General features: G+C 45.6%; 1 protein-coding gene across 4 annotated transcripts in view; it reads left to right on the plus strand.

The window, feature by feature from the left end:
• The first annotated feature begins 345 nt into the window (after window positions 1-345).
• KIT (KIT proto-oncogene, receptor tyrosine kinase) overlaps window positions 346-25249 on the plus strand; it is an 83801-nt gene continuing 58897 nt past the window's right edge. For 2 of the 4 annotated variants that reach the window (XM_027597969.2, XM_027597971.2), the window contains exon 1: window positions 354-559. In XM_027597969.2, coding sequence (XP_027453770.1) covers window positions 493-559 — 67 coding nt within the window. In that variant the 5' untranslated portion in view covers window positions 354-492. Of the gene's footprint in view, window positions 560-25249 lie in introns of all 4 variants that reach the window. The other 2 variants (XM_027597968.2, XM_027597970.2) reach the window with 2 other exon arrangements.

Genomic DNA, 25249 nt, shown 5'->3' on the forward strand with positions numbered 1-25249 from the left:
GCCGGGCGGCGGACCTTTATTGTCTGGGGAGCACCTGCCAGGTGGCGGGCCCGGGCCCTAATGTGCGCTGGGTGCCAGGCTTCACAAAGCGCGCGGGCAGCACCCCCCTCGTCTGGCAGCCGCCTCGGGCACCCGACCACATCACAGGGGAGGAGGAGAGGTAGAAAGATGAAGGGGCTCCGGGGTCAGGAGCGGGCGGCGAGGGCCAGCACGCCCTCCTCCTCCCCGCCGGCTCAGCCCCCGGGGATTAACACGTCGAATGAGCGGAGGCCAGACGCCGCCGGGAGGGAGCGAGACCCGGGAGCGAGGGAGGGAGGGGAGGCGAGGAGGGGTGCGGAGAAGGGGCGTGGCCGGCGCGCAGGGGGAGGGCGCTGGGAGGAGGGGCCGCTGCTCGGCGCTAGTGGCTCTGGGGGCTCGGCTTTGCCGCGCTCGGTGCACTTGGGCGAGAGCAGGAACGTGGAACGTAGCTCCGATCCCAGCGCAGCCACCGCGATGAGAGGCGCTCGCGGCGCCTGGGATTTTCTCAGCGTCCTGCTCCTCCTGTTCCGCGTCCAGACAGGTGGGAGAGCGCCGCGGGCCGCAGGGCCGCGCCCCGCCCCCGCCCCGGCGCAGCCTGTGTCTCCCGAGGGCTCGAACGCGCTCGGGGGATTCGTCGGCGGAGGTGGCTGACGGCCCTCCAGTGCCCGTGCTTTTCAGGCTCCGGGAAGGTTCGAGGCGTTCCCGGGACTCTCCTGCGCCCCGCCTCGCTCACCTGCGCGTGGAGCCCCTGCCGCTGGTGGCGAGGGCGCTGAGCTGGGGGTCTTGCGGGGAGGGCAGCGAGGGGGCTCAAGAGTGGGCGAGGTGCGGCTGCGGGCTGCGTGCGAGTTGGGGGTTGCTTTTGTGCGGAGGGTACGCGGGGGCCGAGGCGGGCGTGTCCGGGGTCCGCACCCAGCGCGTTATCTCCGCGGTGCGAGGCGCGGCCGCTGCTGCCTTTTGTTAAAAGTTGCGCGCGTGTGACCGGCGCTCTGGACGAGCAGCCCGCAGGTTCTTAGCGGCGCCGAGGGCAAAGTTGGAGAGCCTTTTCTTTGCTCTGCGGCTGCCGCTTTCCAAACCACGGGCGCTCTTTGTGGCCCAGAGCTGGGGACAGACCCGCTGCCGCCTCTCCTCGCGGCGTCCCCGCGGCCCCTGGTTAGGCATTTTGCCCGGGGAGCGCGCGGCGTGCGGCTCTGGGGCCGGATCCCGCGATCCTAGAGGTGGCGGCTACGGGGACAACTTGGGCAGGGCGTGTGGAAAGCAGCCGCTAGGTTGCAGACTTTTTGCTGTTGTAAATCCCATGCCGGAGGCTCGCCCCTTTCCGCCGCGGTGCCGTTTCTTTCCTGCCACGCGCCTCCGAGCGGCTGGTGGCTGCGTTAGCCGCCTGCTCCCGGAGGAGGCAGGGACGGGGCGCTGGGACGCTCAGGTCCTCCACCCGGCGGCCTCCCGGGCCCCGCTAGTATGCCCGGACAGGCTGGCCGGGCTCTGCAAGCCGCTCGAATCGGTATCTGCGACCTGTAATTTCGGGTTCCCGTTTTCTTTGGGAATTTTGAGATTTGCAACACCCTTTCGCACGTGATAGCCACACTACTTAAGGGCCGCCTGGGGCGGGGGTGGGAGATGGAGTGGAAGTTTCAGCAAATCTTTCTTGGATCTTAAAGCTGTAGTGAAAATCCGGTTCCGTCTGCGCGGGAACTTGGGTCTGAAGGTGGAGGAGGAGGATTCGCAGGCTCCTGGAAGCCCTAGGTCGGATTCCTGCCCCTTCTTCCCTTTTTTTCTGGGTGTCGCTGGTGCGCGAGCGAGTGCAGGTCGCCCGGCTAACCCTTGAAACCCTGCTCTCTCCCAGGTCATTTTTTACAAACCTTTAAGCCTACTCCAATGATGTAAGGAAAGAAAGTGAGGCTGAACTGGAATTTGAGGGCTAAAAAGAAGATCGCTATGAACTATCGTGGTGTACTCAGTTGACCACTGGTCCGTTTTCCATAAAGTCTCAAGGTGCAGCCTCCCCACTCCAAGGGCTTGAAAGGCATTGTTGTGAGGGCTTTCCTGTGGAGGCAGGGAGGCCTTGCATCTGGACCCTGTGAGGTGGTGGTGGGGGGGAGGGACCATGAGTGAGTGCCCGGATTCCGTGGCAGATTCGACCGGTTAAGCTTCAAATGACACGTTTGTTCCTTACGTTTTTGTGCCTTGCATTTTTAATTTCAGTTAAGGTATGTGTACGGACCCGAATAGGGCACTAGAAAGACAGACCACACGGAATAGCTGCCTTTTTAAAAATTAAATGAATCAGTTGCTTCCTTCTCCCTCATAATTATTCCTGCTCCATCCAATAGATTTTTGGCAGAGGGAATTTTAAGGTCTGGCTCCTGGGGGGCAGTATGGTATAGTGACAGAGCCTTGAGCTGCCCTTCTGGTTCTCCTTTCCCAGCATTTATTAGCCGTGTGCCCTTGGCAGGTCGTTTAAATTCTGGAGATACCGATTTCCTCAAGAGGGCAGTGAGGCATCTGCATCAGGAAGGATCCTTTGGGTCCCAGATTTCTCCTCTTCCAGTGTTCTGAGCGTAGACTACAATTTTTTGAATTCTTTTCCTGATTCCTTTCTGTCTCCCTGAAATTCCTCTGCCTCTCCCGGTCGCAGGGACCACTCGCTAAAGCCGGGAGGTGTGGTTTACCCTCTTCCCTCCTGGATCCACACACGTTTGCCTAGTTTCTCTTTGAATTCAATCAAGGAGGTGCCAACTCTGTAGGACCCTCCATCACCACTCCCCTCAGTATTTATGACTCCTGTGCCCAGCAAGATGAGCCTGCAGGGAATAGTGAATCATACTTTCCCCTTGTTCCTGCAGGTGTGAGGCCAGAGTCATACCCGGCAGCTGGCCCTGGGACATTTTGGATCTTCTCCTGTTGGGAATAATATGATGGTCTTGTAAAGCCCAGAAAAATCATTTATCCCCATTCTGGTCTTTCCCACTCATCCACAGATTTTTTTCTTATGACTTGATAAATTATGTATGCTGTGTTATTGCAACACATTTTCCGATATGCCTTACATTTCACTTCGTGTGTTGTACATAGCTGTTCTTTATTCAGAACTGGGCTTGGGGGGGGGGGCGGCTTTACATGGTATTTCTAGTCCTTCCAGCAAGCCCTGGAGGTATTAGTACTCTTGCCATCCCTATCATTTTATAGCAGGAGAAACTGGCTGAGAATAAGTCAGTTACCAAAATAATCAGTGGTGAAGCCTGACTACATATATGCCCAACTGTATATCCATTCACATGCCTTAACAGAATCAGTTGTGTGATTCATTGGAAACTATGCCATGAGCCCATATTATATGCCAGGATATTGTTGGAGGTTTTGGGAATACAGGATGGTCAAGGTCATTACCTTCCAAATTTTGGTAAAAAAGACCTAGAATTGCCTGTCTTGGGATGTCTCAGTTAGTGTTCTCAGTGTGAAGGGAAGTATTCCCTGGGGAGGGGAGTCATTAAATATCGCTTCCCTGGGGAGTGTGTAGGCAATTGATCCTGGGCAAGAGGGCTGTAGGTGTTAGCTGTCCCATTCCAAAAGCCCTCAGAAATGAAGATAAGCTGTCTCTAAAATGATGATGGAAGTCAGTTGAGTTTTTTTTCCATCCCCCTCTCCAGAAAATAAAAACGCTTTCGGCATTATTATATACTTGTGGCATACTTGTGAAAGAGCAGCCTCCCAGGAATGAGTTAATACCGCTGATCATTTACCCTGAATGGGCACAGTGAGATACAGAAGGGCAGTTTCCCACTCCTAGCCCAAGACAGATTCTCAGAAACGTGCCAGGTGCTTTGTGGGCTTCCCTGGTAGCGCTTTTAGGGACAGATGTGGTGATGGATTTTGCTGCTTTTGACGCTGCTGGAAGTTGCCCTTAGGATTTTGACTCATTTCCTCAAGTTTCCCCCCAGCTGATTAAAGAAGGACACCAGGAAATGAGCTGCAGTGTCCAAGGGGAATTCTTGAATCTGGCCTTACAGGACGGGAACCCCTGAAAGGCAGTGGTCAGGGCGGCAGCCGCCTTTGCTTCAGAGTGGATTTAGTCTGACGGTCAGTGGACAGGCTGGGACGGGGGGAAGTGCTTTATTTTGCTGCATTCATGTGTGGTTAACTTTGAAAATAAGGGATTGAAAGACATGGGAAGGGATCTTAAATATGCAACATTTCATGGGCGGTTTCTTTAACTTGAATGGGTAGCTGCATGACTGCAAAATCCAGATCGAGGAGTGCCTACCAGGGAGTAAGCAGAGGTACGAGTGTGAATTTAGGGTAAAGCCAGTGTGAATCTTTGTTGAAAGGGAGGGGACTTTGAGGAAGCCTGGCCTAGTACCTCTGATTTTGGACGTTTGGGACCCGAGACAACCCATCTTTTGACTTCAGACTCTAAATAGGTAGAGAGAGGTTACTGGCTGATAGCCCATCGACGTGTTTGTTGCGCCCCCCCCCCCCCATGCTTTTTAAGAAAACATCAAGGCAATACTTAAAAATCTGGAGAAGATCTTGATTTGTCTGTTCTTTTGAAGCACTGAAAACTCTACCCCTTTTGATGGGACCTGTGCTCTTTAGGAGGCTCTAGGAAATACCGCTGTCTACAGCCAGCCTTACACATGTAGGCATTTAGCCTTAGGGACCTGGTGAGCATAGATGGGACTACGCAGGTACCTGGTGGACAGGGCACAGGCCTATGGAGTGAAGCCAGCCTTGTATTGGCCTGCTGGTTTTATGGCTGACACCTGTGGGGCCTTGGAGCAAGTCATTTACCCTGCTGAATTGACTTTTTCTTCTTAGTTTTAGCTGTGTGACTTTGGCAAATTACTTGACCATTCTGTGCCAGTAAATGTGTTTCTCCATAGAGAGTTTTTAGAACGGTGCTGCCTGGCGTGCTTTCTAGTACAAGCTCCGTATATGTCAGTCATAATTATTATCTGTAAAATAGGAATTCTTGTTATTCCTAACATGGAAATCATGCCTACTCTAATATGGTTGTCCTAAAAATCAGGAAGCGATTCTGGTACAGATATCTGGCACAGAGTCTGGGATGGGACGGGCACCTAATCAGTGAGTGAGCTCTGTGAGTATGTAGAATTTGACTGTTTCTCTTTGTCATCTTTGCATGCAGGTATTAATAAGTACTCACATGATGGCTTTTAATGTGAAATAAACTTTAATTTTTGTTTTGCATTTTATAGAGCTTTTGACCTAACAGTTGGGAATCACTGCTCAAGAGACTGAACAGATCTTGGACTCCCCCCCCCCCCCCCAACAAAGACAAACAAGCCAGAAGATTTCTCCAGTGAAAACATTCACATCTGCTGATTTTTCCATTCAACTTATGCTTTAGCTTTCATGCTTACATTTTGGTTTTGACACACTTTGTTAGGTATCTTCCAGTGCATCCTTTTCTGACAGCTAGGTTTTCAACACTTGCAAACTTTAAGCTAAATTGTTATCCAGAGTTAAGACCTTGGGCTCTGAAACGGACAACCTGGGTTTTTATCCAGTTTGGCCCCTTGCTTGCTGTGTGCTCTGGGAAAAGACTCTTCCTCTCTGGAAGCTTCAGTTCTTCATGTGTGACCCAGGGATGGTGGCCTGGGCTCCCAAAAGGAGTTAGTGAGATCAATCACATAATGTGCCTAGCATGGTGTCCCTCATGGGGACAGCACGGGGACTCCATATCAGGCTGATTTTATGTTCCTCTTTCAGCTTTGTCTCTTAGAAAAAAAAAATTGGAAATGGAATAAAACCAGATTATATAGAATGTTTTTTTATTTTTGGTAGTAAGATGAAATGTACACATTTAATGTCTAGTTTTTTTGTTTTTTTTTGTTTTTTTTTTTTGTTTTTTTTTTAAATTCACCTGTTAGTGGCAATGCATAGTTCTCTCCCTGGTTCTTTGTTTCACCTTATTTTTAGCCCATTTTGGTGGATACAGATTTGTGGATGAAAGTTTAGGAGGGGAAAATGGCCATTTTCTCAAGGTGACTAAGTAAGGGTAGTTCACATAGGGTCCAGGAACCCTATTACCTTGTAAGGTGGCATTGAAAGCACCATAAGAATGAGGGACTTTTCTTATGAGTGACTGCCTTCCCTAGGAGTGAGGGACCAGGCTGAACTTAGTTAGCCATTGCCCCAGGCTAGACACACAGCGGGGCTCAGTAAATATGAGTTTAACATCTCCTGTTTTCTAGCACTTGTACAGCGCTTTGAACATAGTAAATGCTCAGTAAACATTTCAGAAAGAGTTTAAGGAAGATCTATCAATCCCTAGGCCTTGGTCCTTGGAGGTACTACAGGTGTGGGCTAGAGGTGGGGGAGGGATGGACTAAGAACACAGCCTCTGATTTAAACTGAATTTGGTGCCAAAAGGAGCGCAGAGTGCTCAGGCAGGATTTCAAAGGAGAGGAGTGTATGTCTTGGTGGGCAGATGAGAGAGATCAGAGATCAGTAGAAGTGTCCATGTGGGAGATAATATTTGGGATTAATTTCTGTGTGTTAGAGGTAGAGTGTCTGTAGTTGAGGCTTCAGTTGGAAGAAAGCTGTGGGAACCTGGGACAAGACTTAAGATCTTACTTGAGGATTGTCCAGTCTTTAAGGTGGTGTGGTAGTTGGGGTGGCTAGGGAATTGGAGGGGAAGAGGCTGGAAAGGTGGGCTCTTCGATTAACCTCAAGGAACATTGGAGGGAGGGCATATCTAGTGTTGAGTTTGGTCCGGATTCTGAAAAGAGCTTTGAGGTCAGGGCTAAGGTGGACCTGACCCAGGAGTGGCTCTCTGGGATTTGCTGACTAAGCCAAGGCTGCTTGCTGCACCATTCCATCCAGTCCCCAACCTGCTCCGAAAACTTATTAGACACCCCCTTGCTGTGAGTAACCAAGACTAAGGGAGGGGCGCATGCACACATGTGTATGTTTACATTTTTTTTTTTTTTAAAGATTTTATTTATTTATTTGAGAGAGAGAGAATGAGAGATAGAGAGCACGAGAGGGAAGAGGGTCAGAGGGAGAAGCAGACTCCCCGCTGAGCAGGGAGCCCGATGCGGGACTCGATCCAGGGACTCCAGGATCATGACCTGAGCCGAAGGCAGCCGCCTAACCGACTGAGCCACCCAGGCGCCCGTGTATGTTTACATTTTAGTAAAATATACATAACATTTACTATCTTAATCATTTTGAGGTGTACAGTTCAGTTAGTGTTAAGAACATTCACGTTGTTGTGCAACCCATCTCCAGAACATTTTCCATCTTGCAAAACAAGCTCTGCGCCCATTAAACACTCGCTCCCTTTACCCCCTCCCCCAGCCCCTGGCAACCATCATTCTGTTTTCTGTATTTATGAATTTGACTACTCTAGGGACCTCATATAAGTGGAATCATTCAGTATTTGCCTTTGCGACTGGCTCGTTTCACTTAGCATAATGTCTTCAGGGTGGTTCATCCATGTTGTAACATATGTTAGAATTTCCTTCCTTTTTAAGGAAAGAAATGTATGGATATATGTATGTGTGTATGCATATGCATATGCACATGTGTTAAGTTTATACCATATTTTGTTTATCTGTTCATCCGTCAGTGGACAATGACTGGGTTGCTTCCCCCTTTTGGCTGTTCTGAATAATGCTGCTGTGAACATTTGTACACCAATATCTAAGGGAGAGTTTCTCAGGGGCCTCGTTTAGGATGGTCAGTCTCATGGTTGAGCTTTGTGTTGATGGGGAGCTGGGTGTAGAGACAGTCAGACTCTTTAGATGGCCTCTGGGTGAAGGGTGAGGGCCTGGATGTGAAGGGTGTGTGCTCTGGAAAGAAGGGAAAACACTTAGGAGAGACGTGAGGAAGATACAGGTGGCCGACTTTAGTTCACTTGGCAAATTCACAGACATCTTGGATGTGTCAGGGTGGATGGCATTGAGGGGAAGGGTGGAGCAGGAGTTCCCGGAGGCATGGGTCCCTGGGAGGACTGATGATACTCTGGAATAAATGGAAAATAAAGCCAGAAGAGGAGCAGCCTGTTGGAGGGGAGGAAGATGATGTTGGTCTCTGTTGTGTTTGCTTATTGACTGTTTCCAGGCTGCGTGTATTTGAAACTCAATTTCACAGACACGATGGTAGATACAAATGAGATTCTTCCTAGGGTCATGTCCATGTAAGGGCAAAACTACACCCCAAAAGTCACCAGAACATGGCTATGTAATATTAATGGTAGGATTTGGGGATTTTAAAGAGTTGTGTGTTGTGTATCGGTCATAACAATGAAAAATACGTTTTCATGAACAGAAGTAAAGAGCAGGAAGATACTTCTGCATTTATTCTCCACATTAAGCCACTTATTTAAAGGGTGTTTTTTGGCTTCCTCAGAGAACAGAATGGACATTGTGGGTGTGAGGGAGGACAGAGTTGATTAAAGCTTTGGCAAAAGCTTTTTGGCAAAGCAATCAAAAGCTTTTGAAAGCAATTGGATTTATTAAGCTAGAGAAGATAAGGTGAGAAGTTTTAGGGAATGACAGTCTTCAAATATTTGTAATATGTGATTGAAGAATGGGGCAAAATGAGAATAGTTTAAATTGCCCCAGAAGGAAATTGAGATTTTTTTTTTTAAGGGAAAATTCTTACCAGAGCTAGTTATAGGGTCTTTGCTGCAAGTGTGAGGAAAGCACATAATTGTCATTTTGAAGTGGTTAAGGTCCTGCTTACCTCAGCTGGTCTGATGACCCTTTAAGGGCCTGTCTGAAACCTTGTCTAAATAAAATAACCAGCCGTTTTCCCTTTTTTCCCTCCCTGGGCTTTGGGCAGAGTGTTTCTCTAAATTCTGGTTCAACTCCAACACGATCCACCACTCTTCATGGTTTTTGGCTATGCTGAAAATAGCCAATAAAGAACCCACAGCTTAAACATGGGTTATTGATCTGTTGGGGCCTGTGGGTATCCAAGCTCAGAATGGATTGTGCAGTGGGATCACTTAAGCCTAGTGCCAAGGTAAGAGAAACAAAAGGAAGTCCGACGTCTAGAGACATCTGTTGTTGATCATAATTAACCCTAACCTAAGAACCATCGTGCTCTGTGATCCTCCAACTGATTGATAATTTTGAGAGAAAGCCAGCCGTGCTGCATGTGGGCCGAGGGATCTGTAAAGATGAAGGAAGTCCTTTTCCCTTGATTGCTCAGGGGTGGATTGTTCACTCTGCGGTTTACCCACCACCCTGACTTCCCTTCCTACCTGCCCTTTCCCTTTGGTCACTTCATGGTCATGGCTCAGTGGCACGTAACAGATCAGTCAGCCATCCAGTGGGGAAGGTGGTGGAAATGAAATTGCAGTTCAACAGCTTCTAGTTGATTACGCCACTTGACTTGTCATGTTGAAATGTGTGATGATGTGATCCCTGCCTTTAAGGAGGCTGGGAGCTACGGGGAGATAAGGGCTGGGGTCGGTGCTAACGTAATAGGATTTGTAATAAGATTTAAATAACAGTCCTGGTCCAGAAGCCAAGATGCATATTCATTACCATTGGATTAGAGGAATAGGCATCATTTCTGGAGGAGAGGGGCTGACTGAGAGGAAGATCTGGGGCCTGAGTTAAATCTCTGTTCAGGAATTGGGTAAGGTGTGAATCTGAAAGGAAAGGTTTTCAGTCAGCCAGAAGACTCCCATGGAAAGAATCTACTGGAAGATGAGATAGGGTAATTTCTTAGGATTTTTTTTTTTTTTTTAATTCGTCAGTAATTGCAGTATTTTCTGCGATGCCATATGTGAGGAGATTTTTGTTACGTGTAATCTGGTCAAGTAGTTACTTATTCAGAGAAATTAACTTTAAAAAATGGAAAAGTACAGATCTCACTTTTGCATGTATTACACATAATGTATGTACAATGCAAATTCAGAGTAGGTCCATGGATATGTACTTTCAGTTGCTTTTAAGTCCAGGGCTAATTACCCTCCCTCACCTTCCTACCTCCTCACCGTCAGCCAAGAGTACAGATTTCGTAGGCTCAACATCCGATAGTGGCAATAGGCAAATAGGTTTTTGGTTATTAGCAAATTTTAAATATTTAGTAAAATGATAATCCAGGCATGTAGCTGTCTGCATAAATCCATTCGTTAAAAAACAACAACCCGCCCCCCCCCCGCAAAAAAACCATACACATACTCTGAAAAAAACAGTAACAAGCCAAACCTCCCAACCTTGATAATAAGGGTCCTATGTATGGCTTAGGACATTTTGAGATTCTGCCCTGGGTTCTCCAGCCCTGTATTAGAGGGTAATTAGAAGGGAATTAGGGGCCCTGGTTATGGCCCTCCCCAAAGCTGTGAGCGTTGGGTGGGGAGGTGCCTGTTTGTGGGAGGAAAAGTCAGTGGCTCAAAGAAAAGGTGTGTGGTGGCACTCGCCAGGGGAGTCCCTTGTTCCTGACCAAGTGGAAAAAAATAATAGGGAAAATGAAAAGAGGAGAAACCCTTACTTACGTCTTTTAAGTTCCTGAGTGAGGCAAAATATCTAGCTTCCTTTGGATTTACGCCAGGTGACTCAGGTTATTTCGAAGGGTGTTTATAAAATTCTTCAAACAATCCAGTAATTTACATAGAATGACCTATATAGGCAGCGGGATTGCTTAGCAGAGTTAGAACAAAGAAGGTATTATCACAAAGAACTTTGGAAATTATTTGGTGTATCTTTTTACTGGAAGGAGGTATTTATAGACAGGAGTCTAATATAGATTTGGCTTCTGGGGAAAACACCGGCGATTTTAGAAGTGTGGTGTGGGGGGGGGGTGGGTACATTGGCTCTCTGTTACTCGGCCAGTGCATGTTTGAGAGAAAACAAGAGCGTGTTTAAAAAAAATGGAGAACTATTCTACTTGGAAAGATGATGGGTACTTTTAAAGTGACTCGGTTTTGGGGTTTGTAAGATGTCTTAAATGCATTTCTATTCTAATTTTCACAGATTTCTTTTTTAATGGGCGACTTTGAGCCCATGTACCTTGGGAAGATCTTCATTTTAAGAAATGGCCTGGTAAAACCACAGGGATGGGTCATTAGGCTTTTTGTCATTGTTAAATTAAACCCAGATCGTTCATTCAAAATACGTCATTCGAATAGCCACTTGAAAATGGTTAATTAGGATGTGGAAATGTTTTTTCCTACTTACCATAGGATCGTCGGGATATTTACTGCAGGCAAATAGTAGACGTGTTTCTAGCTGAACCAAAATGCAGCACTTTCGTAAAAAAAAGAACCCCCCCTTTTGCTTTTTAAAATAAACTAGCATATGTAGAAGGGTTTATGAATTTTTTAGTAGATCTGAATGTGTAGCCTAATTTACATTTCTGCATTTCCAAGGGATATTATTTAAAATGATCACCTTAGCTTCAGAATGACTGCCTTCTGAAGAGAGGCTGGCCAAGGGAGTGGATGCTGGCGGGCTCAGGGAGTGGCCAGCCGGCAGGTGAGGACCATCCATCACGGTGTAGCCAGCTTCTCCCTCCCTACTGGAAATCAGGCCATAAAACCCGAGTGTGTAAGCCTCATGGCTTCATTCTCTTGGTTCCTCCTGGTATCTTTTAAACTGACCTTACGTAGCAGGAATTCACAGATTTGCTCATAAATAATTATTAAATCATTGGGGGAGGGGCTATAGCAGTGAACACATCAAGCAAAAATCCTCGTCATCTTGGGGCTTCTGTTCCAGTGAATTCTTTTTTGTCTCATGACCCCAGGCCCACAAAGAGCCCAGAAAGAAAAAGAAGAAAGCCTAGGGTCTCTCAGAGAAAGCAGCTTAATTTAGATTTATTTCAGTTCTGCATTATGGTCAATTAAGGAAGGAAGCTGAGAAAGGTAAGGTTTCTCAGAGGGTCAGCGGGGACTGGGTTCACGGGGAAGGAGGGGCCGGAGAAGGCAAACCAGAACAGGACGAGAAGAGAAGCAGGGAAGGGGGAAGAGGGGCCAGGGACCAACTCAGTGGGAGCTTTTGAAGATGTTGGTCGCTTGAGTGCTGTCTGCCACAGGTCCTCACTGCTTTTCACCTTCCCAGTCTCTGTCACTCCAGAGTGGTGAGCCACTTGAGCAGGTGTTCCTGGAAGGATTCACCAAGGGGGTTGAGTTAAGTGTGTGTAACACGGGGGAGCACAGACAGGTGTCCTCGCTTTCTGGACTTCGTGGAGCCTTTCCTGTGCCACGGTGCGTTGTCAGTCTGGAGGCTTGGAATCCTTTTTCTCAAAACGTACCAGAATGCTTTTTCACAGCTGAGAGAGATGCTTCAGGGGTCCAGGCTGAGTGCTCTTCAGGATGTCTCCAAGGACTAGAGGCTCTTCACCTCCTTTTAAAATTCATCCTTGTTAAAATCAGACCATCTTTGGGCCTGATAATAACTACGTTCCACTGATGGCCCTTTGTGTCTGACTCTGGGCTGTTCAGCTGCTGACAGTTATTCTGAGCGTTCTGTTCCACTCTCCTGTTACTGTAGGTGGCCTGGGTGAGGGGACAGCAGCTTGGCTTCATCTGACTTGCTGCATTTTGGCCTGAGAGTGGCCCTTCAGAGGTCCATGAAAATGATAAGCTCTCTGGTTTCAAATCAAGGACACCCCCAAATGAGAATTGACCCTGTTGAACTCCTGAGGACTGGAAAGTTCCTTCTCTGTCAGTTCTTGGGCATCGAGTAGGACTGTTGTCCCTTTGGTATTGTTAGTGTTGATCCTCAGGAAGGAATCCAAGATACAGACTCTCTAGTGATGGAAAGTGGTACCTACCCTTTGAGTTGTGGGCAAGAAGGTATGGCCCCAGTGACTGCAGCTTTGGTGGAAGGCCTTAAAGTTTCTTCAGGTGCTTGGTAGGATGTCAGCTAACAATTTTGATGAAACGACCAGCGTTAGATATACAAGTGTGGGCACCGAAGTAATTATGGAATCAGTTACTGTAATATACTTGGTCAGGTTTGACAAAAGACTACTATTTATAAGTCAGAGAAGTCTTCTTGTCCATTGTGGTCATCATTGGTTAGTACTGACTGTTTTGGGTGGGAATTTCAGGGCCCAGTTTAAGTAGACCCTGTTTAAAACAGTTTGCTATCAGTTAACTAGAGAAGGGCTAAAAAAAAAAAGTAGGGGGCCTAGAACTTTTGGACTATTCCTTGGGTTGTTTGAAAACCTAGTTGTAGCCATTTTATTTTAAGATGGAGCAATTGAGGGGCGCCTGGGTGGCTCAGTCGGTTTAGCATCCAACTCTTGGTTTTGGCTCAGGTCACAATCTCAGAGCGCTGAGATCCCGCCCTGTGTGAGGCGCCATGCTCATCCGGTAATTGGGGAGTCTGCTTGAGATTCTCTCTCTCTGCACAACCCCCCCTCCTTGCCCCCTGCTTGCACATGCACGCTCTCTCCCTCTCTCTCCAAAATAAATCTTAAAAAAAAAAAAAATGGAGCGATTGTACCTCACATTAACTTTAAAATAAATAAATTATAGAGACGCCTGGGTGGCTCAGTTGGTTAAGTGCCCAACCCTTGATTTGGGCTCAGGTCGTGATCTCAGTCGTGAGATCAAGCCGCACTTTAGAGCCTGCTTAAGAGTCTCTCTCTCTCTCTCTCTCTCCCTCAAACCCCCTCCCATGCACTCGCTTGTTCTCTCTCTCTTAAAAAAAATTAACTATATACCTATCTATCTAAATATATAAATCATGGGGACATTTCAGACATAGGTAATAGTGTAATGAATCTTCCTATACCTATCATCCAGTTTCAACAGTTGGATCAACCACCAGCCTTTCTGCTTTATCTCTGTCCACCTCATCCTCCCATTATTTTGAAGCATATCTCATGCATCGTGGAATTTCATCTATGAATGTTTTCGGTATGTAGCTCAAAAATACAAAGATTCCTAAAAAAAAAAAAAATACAAAGATTCCTTTCCCCTAAACACAGTGATAATGCCAGTGTCACAGCCTTCCAAGTCAATATAATTCCACAATGTTGTTGATTTTCCAGTGTTGACATTTCCCCTACCGAAATATAAATTTAAATATATGTATACAAATATGTACACATTTGTTAGAATCCAAATGAGATTCCCATATTGCAGTTGGTTGATGTGGCCTTTAAGTCATTTCTTATTTATTATAGGTCCTATACCCCCATTTTTGTTAAAGAAACTGAGTACTTGTGCAGTTTTTCACAGCCTGGAGTCTGCTGATTGCATTCCTGTGGTGGTAGCTAACATGCTCTCTGGTCCCTGTATTTCCTGTAAAGTTGTGATTTAGAGGTTTGGTCATATTCAGGTTTTGTTCTTGTTTTTGTTTTTTTCCTAACAAGACTACTTAATAATTGGCATAGTCTTCTGTTATTGTACTTTTTTGGTGTACTTTTGGCTGCAAGGATTTATATTTTTTCACATTTTTGCTTTTATGCTGATACCTTTTTTTTTTTAAAGATTTTTATTTTTTTAAAGATTTTATTTATTTGAGAGAGAGAGAATGAGACATAGAGAGCACGAGAGGGAAGAGGGTCAGAGGGAGAAGCAGACTCCCCGCCAAGCAGGGAGCCCGATGCGGGACTCGATCCCGGGACTCCAGGATCATGACCTGAGCCGAAGGCAGTCGCCCAACCAACTGAGCCACCCAGGCGCCCCATATGCTGATACCTTTTTATAATACCCTTGCTTCGTTCTTTGTCGGGGCGGGGGGAGGAGGTGCTATTTTCTATTGGTTTCCTACTGTGAGTAACATTTAAATTAGCTAGGAGCCTTTTCTTCTCCCTTCCCCCCCCACCCCGTAGCTTGGCATTTGAAGCAATATCCTTTCACCCCAGTTACTGTATACAGTCAGTGAGCAAAAGCTCCTTTTCAGATACTCCTCCCTCCCCTAATTTTACTGATAGCTATACTAAAATTGCTTTATCAGAATATATCATCATTAGATATTTTGCCGTCTCCTTTGTTACCACTCTTTGTCCTACCAGTAAATTCGTATTTGATGCTGGCCACTGGTCCTTAGGTCCTGTCTTTCCTGGCAGGTTGGTTTTCTGAAGCTCATCCTCTGCTTGATGCCTCAGGAAGCACTCATGGGAAGTATTCCCTGAATTATTGTTCATAACAGCTCGTCTGTCGCCTTTATACTTCAAAGTCAGGTTGGCTGATAGAAAATCCTTGGTTTATCTTTTCTTTGCTCAAGTATCTAACATTTTACAGTACTGTCTTTTACCATAAAGTGTTGTCAACTGCTGACAATCTGATTTCCCTTTCCTCATGTTTAACTCTGTGTGTTTGCCTAGCTACCCAAAGGAATGTGTTTTACTTTTATCCTTTGAAGTCCGGGAGTATTTTACAGTGCTGGCTGCCCTGTGTTGATTTTTCTAGGGACATGATACACCACTTAAATATGTAATTACCCAGGAAAGTTTTCTTGTGGCATAGCTTTTGCTTTGTGTCCTATTCTATGTCTTCGGCTTCAGGAGCTCCCATTATGCATGTGTTAAATCTTCTTTGCCTGTTTTTGCCTGTCGTCTATGTTGGTCCCTTTCTCCCAAGTCCTTTTAGTATCTTCATAATTTATGTGAATAAAAAAATTTCGATCTTCTCCATCTTCCAGTTCTTTTAAGGCACTGTTCATTTTATTTGCTCTTTGTGTGTGTTTTTTAAGTTACCCTTCATTTCTGAAATGATTTTTTTCCTTTTATGTCTAATTCTTTTCTTAGTTCTTTGCCTCAAATCTTCCATTTTCTCCAATCAACTGATTTCTGGGTTTAAAAAACTCTGGTTTATGTGGTTCTTTATAGCTTCTTTGATTTAATTTCTTTTAGCTTGTTTTGGAATGCTGGGTTGTAGTTTACATCTGTTTTCTTTCTTTCTGGCATGATTTTATTGTCTATACCGGGGGTGTCGTTCTGCTCCTTGTTTTTTCTTTAAATAACTATTTGGAATTCAGCTGTGGTTCTTCTCTGTTGCTCACTATGAGTTTTCCTGTACTTTTTTGTAGGGTCAGTATAGCTTTTCTAGTTTCACAATTCTAGAGCACCACTTAGTTGTTTTCATGGAGTGGTGTGTGGACTCTACTTTTCGGCAGTCTAAGATCTTCCATTTTTGGTCCCCGTTCCCATCTGCCTACCCCAACCTTTGCCCCTGTTTTACTCATCTTAGATTCATCCTCAGCAGTTTCCCCTCCCTATGGGGCTTTCTCCTTTCTTGTTCGTTCATAAGAATCAGACCTCCCCCAACTCAGAACATTCCAGCACTTAGACAGACATGGGTCACAATTCCCTCTGCACTTACTAGTGAAATTGGAACCTGCAAAGCCATCTGCCAGTTTGCATGGGCGTTCTCAGAATGGCTCTCTGAACTTTCCAGTAAGTATCTAATGACAGTTCTTGAAGCTGTTGTTTGTTCTCATCTTCTCATATATAGGGTTCATGGGAATAGCTTATCACCTGGTTCTGTTGTAGGTATTGCTCCTGGGTTTTTGCTTCTGCTCTGTTTGTCTGTTTTTATGGTTGGGGTGGGTGCAGGTAGGGAAGATCCAATAATTAGGCTGCTACCACTGTCAGAATCTGCATAGACTTTTTTTTTTTTTTTAAGATTTTACTAATTTGAGAGAGAGCATGAGTGGGGGGTGGAGAGAGGAGCAGACTCCCTGCTGAGCAGGGAGCCTGATATGGGGCTGGATCCCAGAACCCCGGGTTCATGACCTGAGCTAGCTGAAGGCAGACACTTAACCAACTGAGCCACCTAGGCGCCCCTGCATAGACTTTTTAGCATAAGATTTGGTAACCTTTCCATCTACCAGATTGGGACCAAAGCAGCAGAGTCTTGAAACATCACTGGAAGCTGACTTAAAAAATAATTTTCTTCCAAGATAAGTTATTAAAAATGTGTTGTAGAGGGCGCCTGGGTGGCTCAGTTGGTTAAGCAACTGCCTTCGGCTCGGGTCATGATCCTGGAGTCCCGGGATCGAGTCCCACATCGGACTCCCTGCTCAGCGGGGAGTCTGCTTCTTCCTCTGACCCTCCCCCCTCTCATGTTCTCTCTCTCTCTCTCTCATTCTCTCTCTCAAATAAATAAATAAAATCTTTAAAAAAAAATGTGTTGTAGAGAAAAAAGTTAGTGGTTGTAACCATCTGAAAACTGGAATTGAACACTTTATGGTCTACCTCGCATTAACTTGCTAAGCTTATTTATGACAAAATGTAATGGTTGAAATCATCAGAGCACCAGGAAGCTCCTATCTGACCTGTTATTTCTGAGGAAAATGTATAAAAAGTGACACACTTTTGCCATTGTTTGGTGTAATATTCCTTGAGTTCTGAAGGACAGAGTGCTATTTTATGGTTTTAAAAGCATTAACCACATTAATACTTTTAATACCATCTAATAAAGATAAAATCATTACATGCATTTTTCACTTTCAGCTTTTTTTCTCCTATGAAAAATGTGCATATCTTTAATTATAGTCATTTAAAAAAATGCTGCCAGGGCTTGACATAATATTAATTTAGATTTCCAAAAATGCTAGATTTCTTTCCTCCAACTTGAGTTTCCTTCAGTTGGCCATTGATTTAAATTACCTACTAGAAGATTGCAATTTTAGAATTGGCCTCTTTATACCCCCTGCTTTTTAGGATAGCCATTATTGTGAAGTCATATAAGGAAGGAGTAAAACTTCCTCAATGGACGTATTGGAAACTTTAAAAAGAATTCTGGAAAACAGAGTAAGATCATTTCAGACATTTCCTCATATTTTCTATGAAGAGATGAGAAGAAATCATTTTGAAAACAGAGCTGGTCATTAAGAATTCTTTGCAAAAGGGTAGCAGGCTTAATGTGTTGCTCTAAGTGAATATCACCGAAGAAAAATTAAGGGAAAAGTGAGCACTCATTAAGCAAATTGACCAGCAAGTGTTCTGATGAATGTCGCAACAAATTTGAATAAACTAATTTTGTCCATTAGTGTGCTTTTAGACCAATGTGATTGTTTTGGTCTAATTATTTTTTATTTTGTTTATTCAAATGTAGAATAACTGTAGAATTAACTATTGCAGCAATTTTTTTTTTTTTAAAGATTTTATTTATTTATTTGAGAGAAAGAATGAGAGAGAGAGCTCATGAGAGGGGGTAGGGTCAGAGGGAGAAGCAGACTCCCTGCCGAGCAGGGAGCCTGATGCGGGACTCGATCCTGGGACTCCAGGATCATGACCTGAGCCGAAGGCAGTCGCTTAACCGACTGAGCCACCCAGGCGCCCTATTGCAGCAATTTTCTGATGAGTAATTTAGAAAATTGGTGGATGGTATCTGACTCCTCACCAAGATATGCCTGTTACTTGATTGGGCCGTGTGCAAGAACATGGACCAACCAGGAGAAGCCTGTGCTGTTTGCTCTGTTTCTGACCCACTGCAAATGGAAGCTCAGAGGCCCGCCCTGGATCAGCATGGGCTGTGGGCTTGGGCTCTGGGCCCTCAGACGGAGTACACCAGATTGAGGTCTGATGTGCTGCAGAAGTTGTATTTGCCACCCAGTGTCACTATTCTGGAGTCCTCTAGCTGTGACTGGTGAATTCTGCAACATTTCCCACTTCTAAAGCTTGGGGATTCGAGAAATCTGTGCCCGAGTGGCTGCCAAAGCTTGTCAGGGGGACCCAGTGCGAGGCCGATTTCTAGGTGTAAAAGCCAGGCAGATTTGCTCACTCAAGAAAATCTGTTTTTTGTAGGTTTGCTTTGACTTCCAAGATACAGATACTGATACAATTTCTCTTCTCTCTCTCTCTCTCTTTTTTTTTTTTTTTTGGTTTGTTTTTGCTGCACTAATGCTATGGTTTTCTTTTGGTAGCTGATGGTGTTGTGGGGTTGGGGAGTAACTGCTTTTCCATGTGTGGTCCTGGACTGCAGCAGAGGCATCACCTGGGACTTCTCAGAAATGCAGACTCTAAATGGGAAGCTCGGAGCAGGGCCCAGCGGTTCATTTTAACAGCTTTCCAGGTGAAGTTTGTGAACCAGTCGTCTGCAGTTACTGGGGCTTTGTCACAGCGACAGGGCAGTGGATCATTGAAAAGTCAAAGCTCATGTGGCCTCTTGACTGGCCGACCAGGGTGCAATTCTCAGTTCTCTTTCTGTTGCACTAAAAAGATAGATATGAATTTCGGTTAGTCCAGACAGGAAGACAGACAATCGCAGTGTGTGGGGACGGTGCCTCGGTAGGCTGCAAGGGGACTTTAGAACACGTGCCTGTGTGTAGGGGGGAGGATGGGAAGGCCCCTCTATAGAGGTGTATTGTATTGTATTTCTTTTCTTTTTTGAAGATTTTATTGTTTTTTTATTTTTTAAAGATTTTATTTATTTGACAGAGAGAGACACAGCGAGAGAGGGAACACAAGCAGGGGGAGGGGGAGAGGGGAAGCAGGCTTCCTGCTGAGCAGTGAGCCCAATGCAGGGCTTGATCCCAGGACCCCAGGATCATGCCCTGAGCCGAAGGCAGCTGCTTAAGGACTGAGCTACCCAGGCGCCCTTATTTATTTTAGAGAGAGGAAGAGAGAGTACAAGGAGGGGAGGGGCAAAGGGGGAGGGCTAGGGAGAGGGAGAAAGAATCTGAAGCAGACGCCCCACTGAGCAGGGAGCCCCCACGTGGGCTCGACCCCAGGACTCAGGTCATGACCTGAGCCGAAACCCAGAGTCGGACGCGTAACCCACTGAGCCACCCAGGCTCCCTGAGGTGGTATTTTGAAAGGATGGGTATGATCGTGTCTTTCTGTGATTCAGTCGAGGTGGATCCCACTCCAGGCATCCAGGGTCTCAGACCTTCGCATCTCTGTTTTGCATTCAGCACCTGCAGCTTCCTTGGCTGTCAGTGCTTTTGTCACCCCTTACAGGTGTCCTGCTCCTTCGCCCGGTGGCTTCTGCAGGAGCCACCCCTCTGCCCAAGTCCTGTCTCGGGGACCATGGTGCTCCCTGGTCTAGTGCACTTCAGACCCCAACTGGCATGTTGCATTTGTGATTCTTTTCAAACCCCCAGGGTGGGTCAGGTCAATTCTCACTGTACAGTGCACTTCATTGTCCTCATCACATTGTAATTATATAATTGTATCGTTACTGGTTTACTGCTCATCCTTGGAGCTAAACAGAAATTCCATGAGGGGGATAGACCATGCTTATTCCCTTGTTGCCCAAGGGCCCAGCAAGGAGCGAGCATTTAGTAAATATTTTTAGATGAATGAATGGATGGATGGGGGGACAGTCCCCTTTATATCCCTGGGTCATAGGGCTGCTTAATGTATGCAGTTGGAGAAGGGTGTCACCTAGTTAATTATTTATAGGATCAGTTGCCACCACCATTGAGTACTACCACTGGAAGGGCCAGCCCCTTGCCCAGTGGCAGCGGAGTGAATAACCTGATTCTAATTTGGGGTCTGGTTTTTGGGACACCCAAGAGAAGAAGTTCTTGAGTGTTACTACCCCAGGATATGGAAAAGGAGAGAAATCCTCTGATCCTGGAGAAGTTCATAATACCTGTGCCAGAAGCTGGAGCTGGAGTGGTAAAGGTGGCACCTGAGAAATTTTCAGGGAAATGACCCTTGTCCCTCCCCTCTGCCCTCAGAGCTTCTAAGAAGGGCTGCCTCCTTTGCTCACAGAGTTTGATGCTGGGGCACTGTATGTCTCCCCACCCACTTCCAAGTCCATTTACTAGAAGATCAGAGATGGCCTCCTTTGCCTTATTTTAGTCGGTTTGTCTTGACCTGGATAGAGTCGGGTTTTTCATTTCTGTTCCAGAAGGAGAAAGCATGGCGTTTGCTTCCCCAAGGCAACAGCTTCAAGGTGGGGGCATTTGTCTCAGATAAGACACTAAATAGGCGGTACTGATATTTAATAGGATTGCCAATAGCCTGCATGTGTGTAATGTATAAAAATACATATATTGAGAACAAGGGCTCAATTTTTTTTTTCTTTTAAAGATAGGGTTTTCAACCAGTCAGAATGGCTAAAATTAACAAGTCAGGAAACGACAGATGTTGGCGGGGATGTCGAGAAAGGAGAACCCTCCTACACCGTTGGTGGAAATGCAAGCTGGTGCAGCCACTCTGGAAAACAGTGTGGAGTTTCCTCAAAAAGTTGAAAATAGAGCTACCATACGATCCAGCAATTGCACTACTGGGTATTTACCCCAAAGATACAAATGTAGGGATCCAAAGGGGTACTAGCACCCTGATGTTTATAGCAGCAATGTCCACAATAGCCAAACTGTGGAAAGAGCCAAGATGTCCCATGGACAGATGAATGGATAAAGAAGATGTGGTATATATACACAATGGAATATTATGCAACCATCAAAAGGAATGAAATCTTGCCATTTGCAACGACGTGGATGGAACTGGAGGGTGTTATGCTGAGTGAAATAAGTCAATCAGAGAAAGACATGTATCATATGACCTCACTGATATGAGGAATTTTTAATCTCAGGAAACAAACTGAGGGTTGCTGGAGTGGTGGGGGTTTGGGAGGGATGGGGTGGCTGAGTGATAGACGTTGGGGAGGGTATGTGCTATGGTGAGCGCTGTGAATTGTGCAAGACTGTTGAATCACAGACCTGTACCTCTGAAACAAATAATGTAATATATGTTAAGGAAAAAAAAAAGATAGCAGGAGGGGAAGAATGAAGGGGGGGAAATCGGAGGGGGAGATGAACCATGAGAGACTATGGACTCTGAAAAACAAACTGAGGGTTCTAGAGGGGAGGAGGTGGGGGGATGGGTTAGCCTGGTGATGGGTATTAAAGAGGGCACGTTCTGCGTGGAGCACTGGGTGTTATACACAAACAATGAATCGTGGAACACTACATCAAAAACTAATGATGTAATGTATGGTGATTAACATAATAAAAAATTTAAAGGAAAGAAAAGGGTTTTCAAGGGCACCTGGGTGGCTCAGTCGTTAAGCATCTGCCTTCGGCTCAGGTCATGATCACAGGGTTCTGGGATCGAGCCCCGCATCGGGCTCCCTGCTCAGCGGGAAGCCTGCTTCTCCCTCTCCCACTCCCCCTGCTGTGTTCCTGCTCTCGCTATCTCTCTCTCTCTCTGTCAAATAAATAAATAAAAAATCTTAAAAAAAAAAAAAGATAGGGTTTTCAAGACCCAGCAGGTAAAGATGCTGACATGCTTATGGGAATCTTTTCATAGAACTGATCTGTTGCCTCTTTGTAAGGTTGTTGATTGTTGTGTTTAGTTTTTTTTTTTTTACATTCAAGGCACAACATACTCTCATACTTATTGTAAACTCCTTTTAGATTAAATGATTGTAATAAATGCAGGAGGTTTTGGAACAAAAGTCATAAACACAATTTCTCACTCCCCATAGCTGTGATCAGAACAGCTATCGTTTGCTGAGCTGGCCAGGAGTGTGGAGAGCGCATGTGGCTATAATTCTGTGTTTTGGTGCATGTGTCCTTTGTCTAGCAGATGCCATTTCCCTTCCTAAGGGCAGTCATTTCACATCCCCCCTGCCTTCTGCTATCCTGCCCATTCCGGATTCCAGATCCTGGTGTGGCTCTAATGTTTTCCCTGCTACTCCCTTGTCCTCCTCTGTTGCTGTCCAGTCATCATAGCAAATAGTAACAGGACCGTTTACTGCTGCAAGGTACATGTCGGATTTGGAGAGGAAGTAGGAATCTTGGAATATTTGACCTCCAGTTAGAGAGGTGGAAACTGAGGCTTGGAAAGGTCAAGGAATTTGCTCCAAAGTCTCACGTAGCTTGGGCTGGAATCCATGCTTGTCTGGCTCCAAAGCCAACACCTTCTTTACATTCCATTCCTGTTTCTTCCCTTGCCCCCAGAAGGTCAGAGAAGCACCATGATCTCGAGGCTCTGAGCTGGCTTCTGGACTTTAAAATATTGCTGAATAAAGTTCTAGAAGTTGCAAGTTAGTACAGAGAACTCCAGGATACCCTTCACCTACACTCTCTGTTAACATTTTGACACATTTCCTTTGTGTATGTACATACTATTATTTTCTGAACTATCTGAGAGTAAGTTGCTAATAGGCCTCCCCAAAGAGCCATCCGAAGGAGACTCTGCCTTGTAATTTATGAGAGCATCGAGGCCACCCAGAAGGAACGCCGCCTTCTGCCCCCTCTTTCCTCTAGCGTGGGACCTCCCTCCAAGGAGGGACACCTCTTGAGCTTCTTGCTTTTGCCCTCAACCTTAATCTGAGTTTTTCAAATTCAACGCAGACCCTAAAACTCAACTGCCTTCTTGGAAATTGGCTCTCTCTAGCACCTAAAAAAACCGGAACCTCTTCTTGGCCAGGTAACACAAAGGCAAATCAAAAGGGGCTTTCTGTAGGTTTCTACCTGTTCTGTGAAGAGGGGGACAGAGGGAATTCCCCCCCCACCCCCGTTACCCAGAGCTGCAGCTAAACTGTAGTCCCTGCGAAGTCCAGTATGTTTGCAAGACAGTTACCAATGCTGGTAACCTTTTCTCTGGCCACTGCCTCAGATAAAAATTCCCTTTTTAAACAATTAACACTTTTGCTCTTACTTCCTTTGGTATGAACCAGCTCTGTGGCTATAAAACGGCATTTTGAAAGTGGAAACCAGAAGGAAAAAATGTACTGTCTGGTCTGTGTGTGGGATGAAGGGGAAGGTGCAATTTTCCTTATCTGACAGGTCCATTAAAAGCAGGATTTAGAATTTGTTCACCAGTAAAATTTGTTGATTTACCCATTATGGTGAAAATGAGCTTAAATATCTATTTGAGCCATGCATAATTCCTAGTGTTTTTTTTTTGTTGTTGTTGTTTCTTTTTTTAGAACTAGAAAATCAGGGAGGCCTTTCAAAAATGTAGATCACATTTGAAGACAAGATGCCTTAGGAAAACAACCCAAATGTCAGGATGAACGGATAAAGATGAATGTGGGATATACATACAGTGGAATATTACTCAGCTTTAAAAAGGAGATTTTGACACCTGCTACGACACGGAAGAACCTTGGAGACCTTATGCTGATTTAAATAAGCAGGACACTAAAGGACAAATATTTTATGGGTCCACTTATATGAGGTTTCTAGACCAGTAAATTCATAGAGACAGAAAGTATAACGGTGGTTGCCAGGGGCAAGTGGTGGTGAATTGGGGAATTTCTGTTTCGTGGGTACAAAGTTTCAATGATAAAAATGTTCTGGATGTGGATAGCCGCTGGCTGTTAGTTGTACAACATTTTAAATGTATTTAATGCTACTCAACTGCATAATTAAAAATGGTTAAAATGGTAGATTTTGTGTTCTGTTTTGCCACAACAAAAAATTTAAATGCCCCATTGGCATATATTTGTGTTTGTGTGTGTAAATATGGACACGTTGGCCCCTTACTTAGTATTGGCATTTTTTTTTTTTGACATCATTAGGATTAGATGCTATGGAATTAGAACTAGAGCTTCTGTTTGGCATGTATTATTATTTCTTCAAGTTTTCATTTGCTGCAAGCACAACCTCATTTCCCCTCCTGAACCGGGGAGCTGAGCATTTTGAGGAATTGTTAGTTCCCGGTGGGAGGAAATGGTACGGCGGTGAGTTAGTGTTGGGGTACTCTGTGCCCATACGCTGGCCCACACTGGCCCAAGTGCCCAGGACAATGCTAATGTGAAGGCAGTTTACACCCAGTAGGTCCTTCCGCGAAATCTTGCAAGGATCAGCTGCAGCCTCCGTCTCTGAAGCATGCAGCCTTGAAGGGTCGGCTTCAGATGAGACACACACCGGGGCTGGCTCTTCCTTGGTGCTTGGTAGGTCTTGGGTTTGTAAAGCTGACCTCTGACTAGTATGGTCGACCCTCTCCGTGCTCTTTTTGCCCTGTTCCTTTTCACTTTGTTCCCCCGGTCCTTTTAAGTTAAGGAAGTTAAAGTGGAAAGAAGTCAAGAGCTTCCCCCCACCCCCACCCCAAACTTCACAGGTGGTGAGGGTCTTGTGTTTATTGTATTCAAATCCCTAATGCTTCTTATCTGGTTCTGATTTCAGTAAGTGCTTTCCAGAACTCAGAAACACGGAAATCTGCCTATTTACAATAGGAGCTGTGCTGGGCTATTGGGAAAAAACCCCTGGAAATGAGAAAGTTCCTCTTTTCTGTTGCAGGGATGGATCCTAATACATTGTGCTTGCCAAATCCAGACCTTATCCGATTCCCCAAAGACCGACTTCATAATGGCGGAGAAGGGTTTCCTCCCCCTGTGTGTCTTTGAGATCAAAAGAGGAAGTCCTGCTTCCTCCAGTATTGGCTT

The sequence above is a fragment of the Zalophus californianus genome, chromosome 2, assembly GCF_009762305.2.
Source record: "Zalophus californianus isolate mZalCal1 chromosome 2, mZalCal1.pri.v2, whole genome shotgun sequence".
Classification (NCBI taxonomy): Eukaryota; Metazoa; Chordata; class Mammalia; order Carnivora; family Otariidae; genus Zalophus; species Zalophus californianus.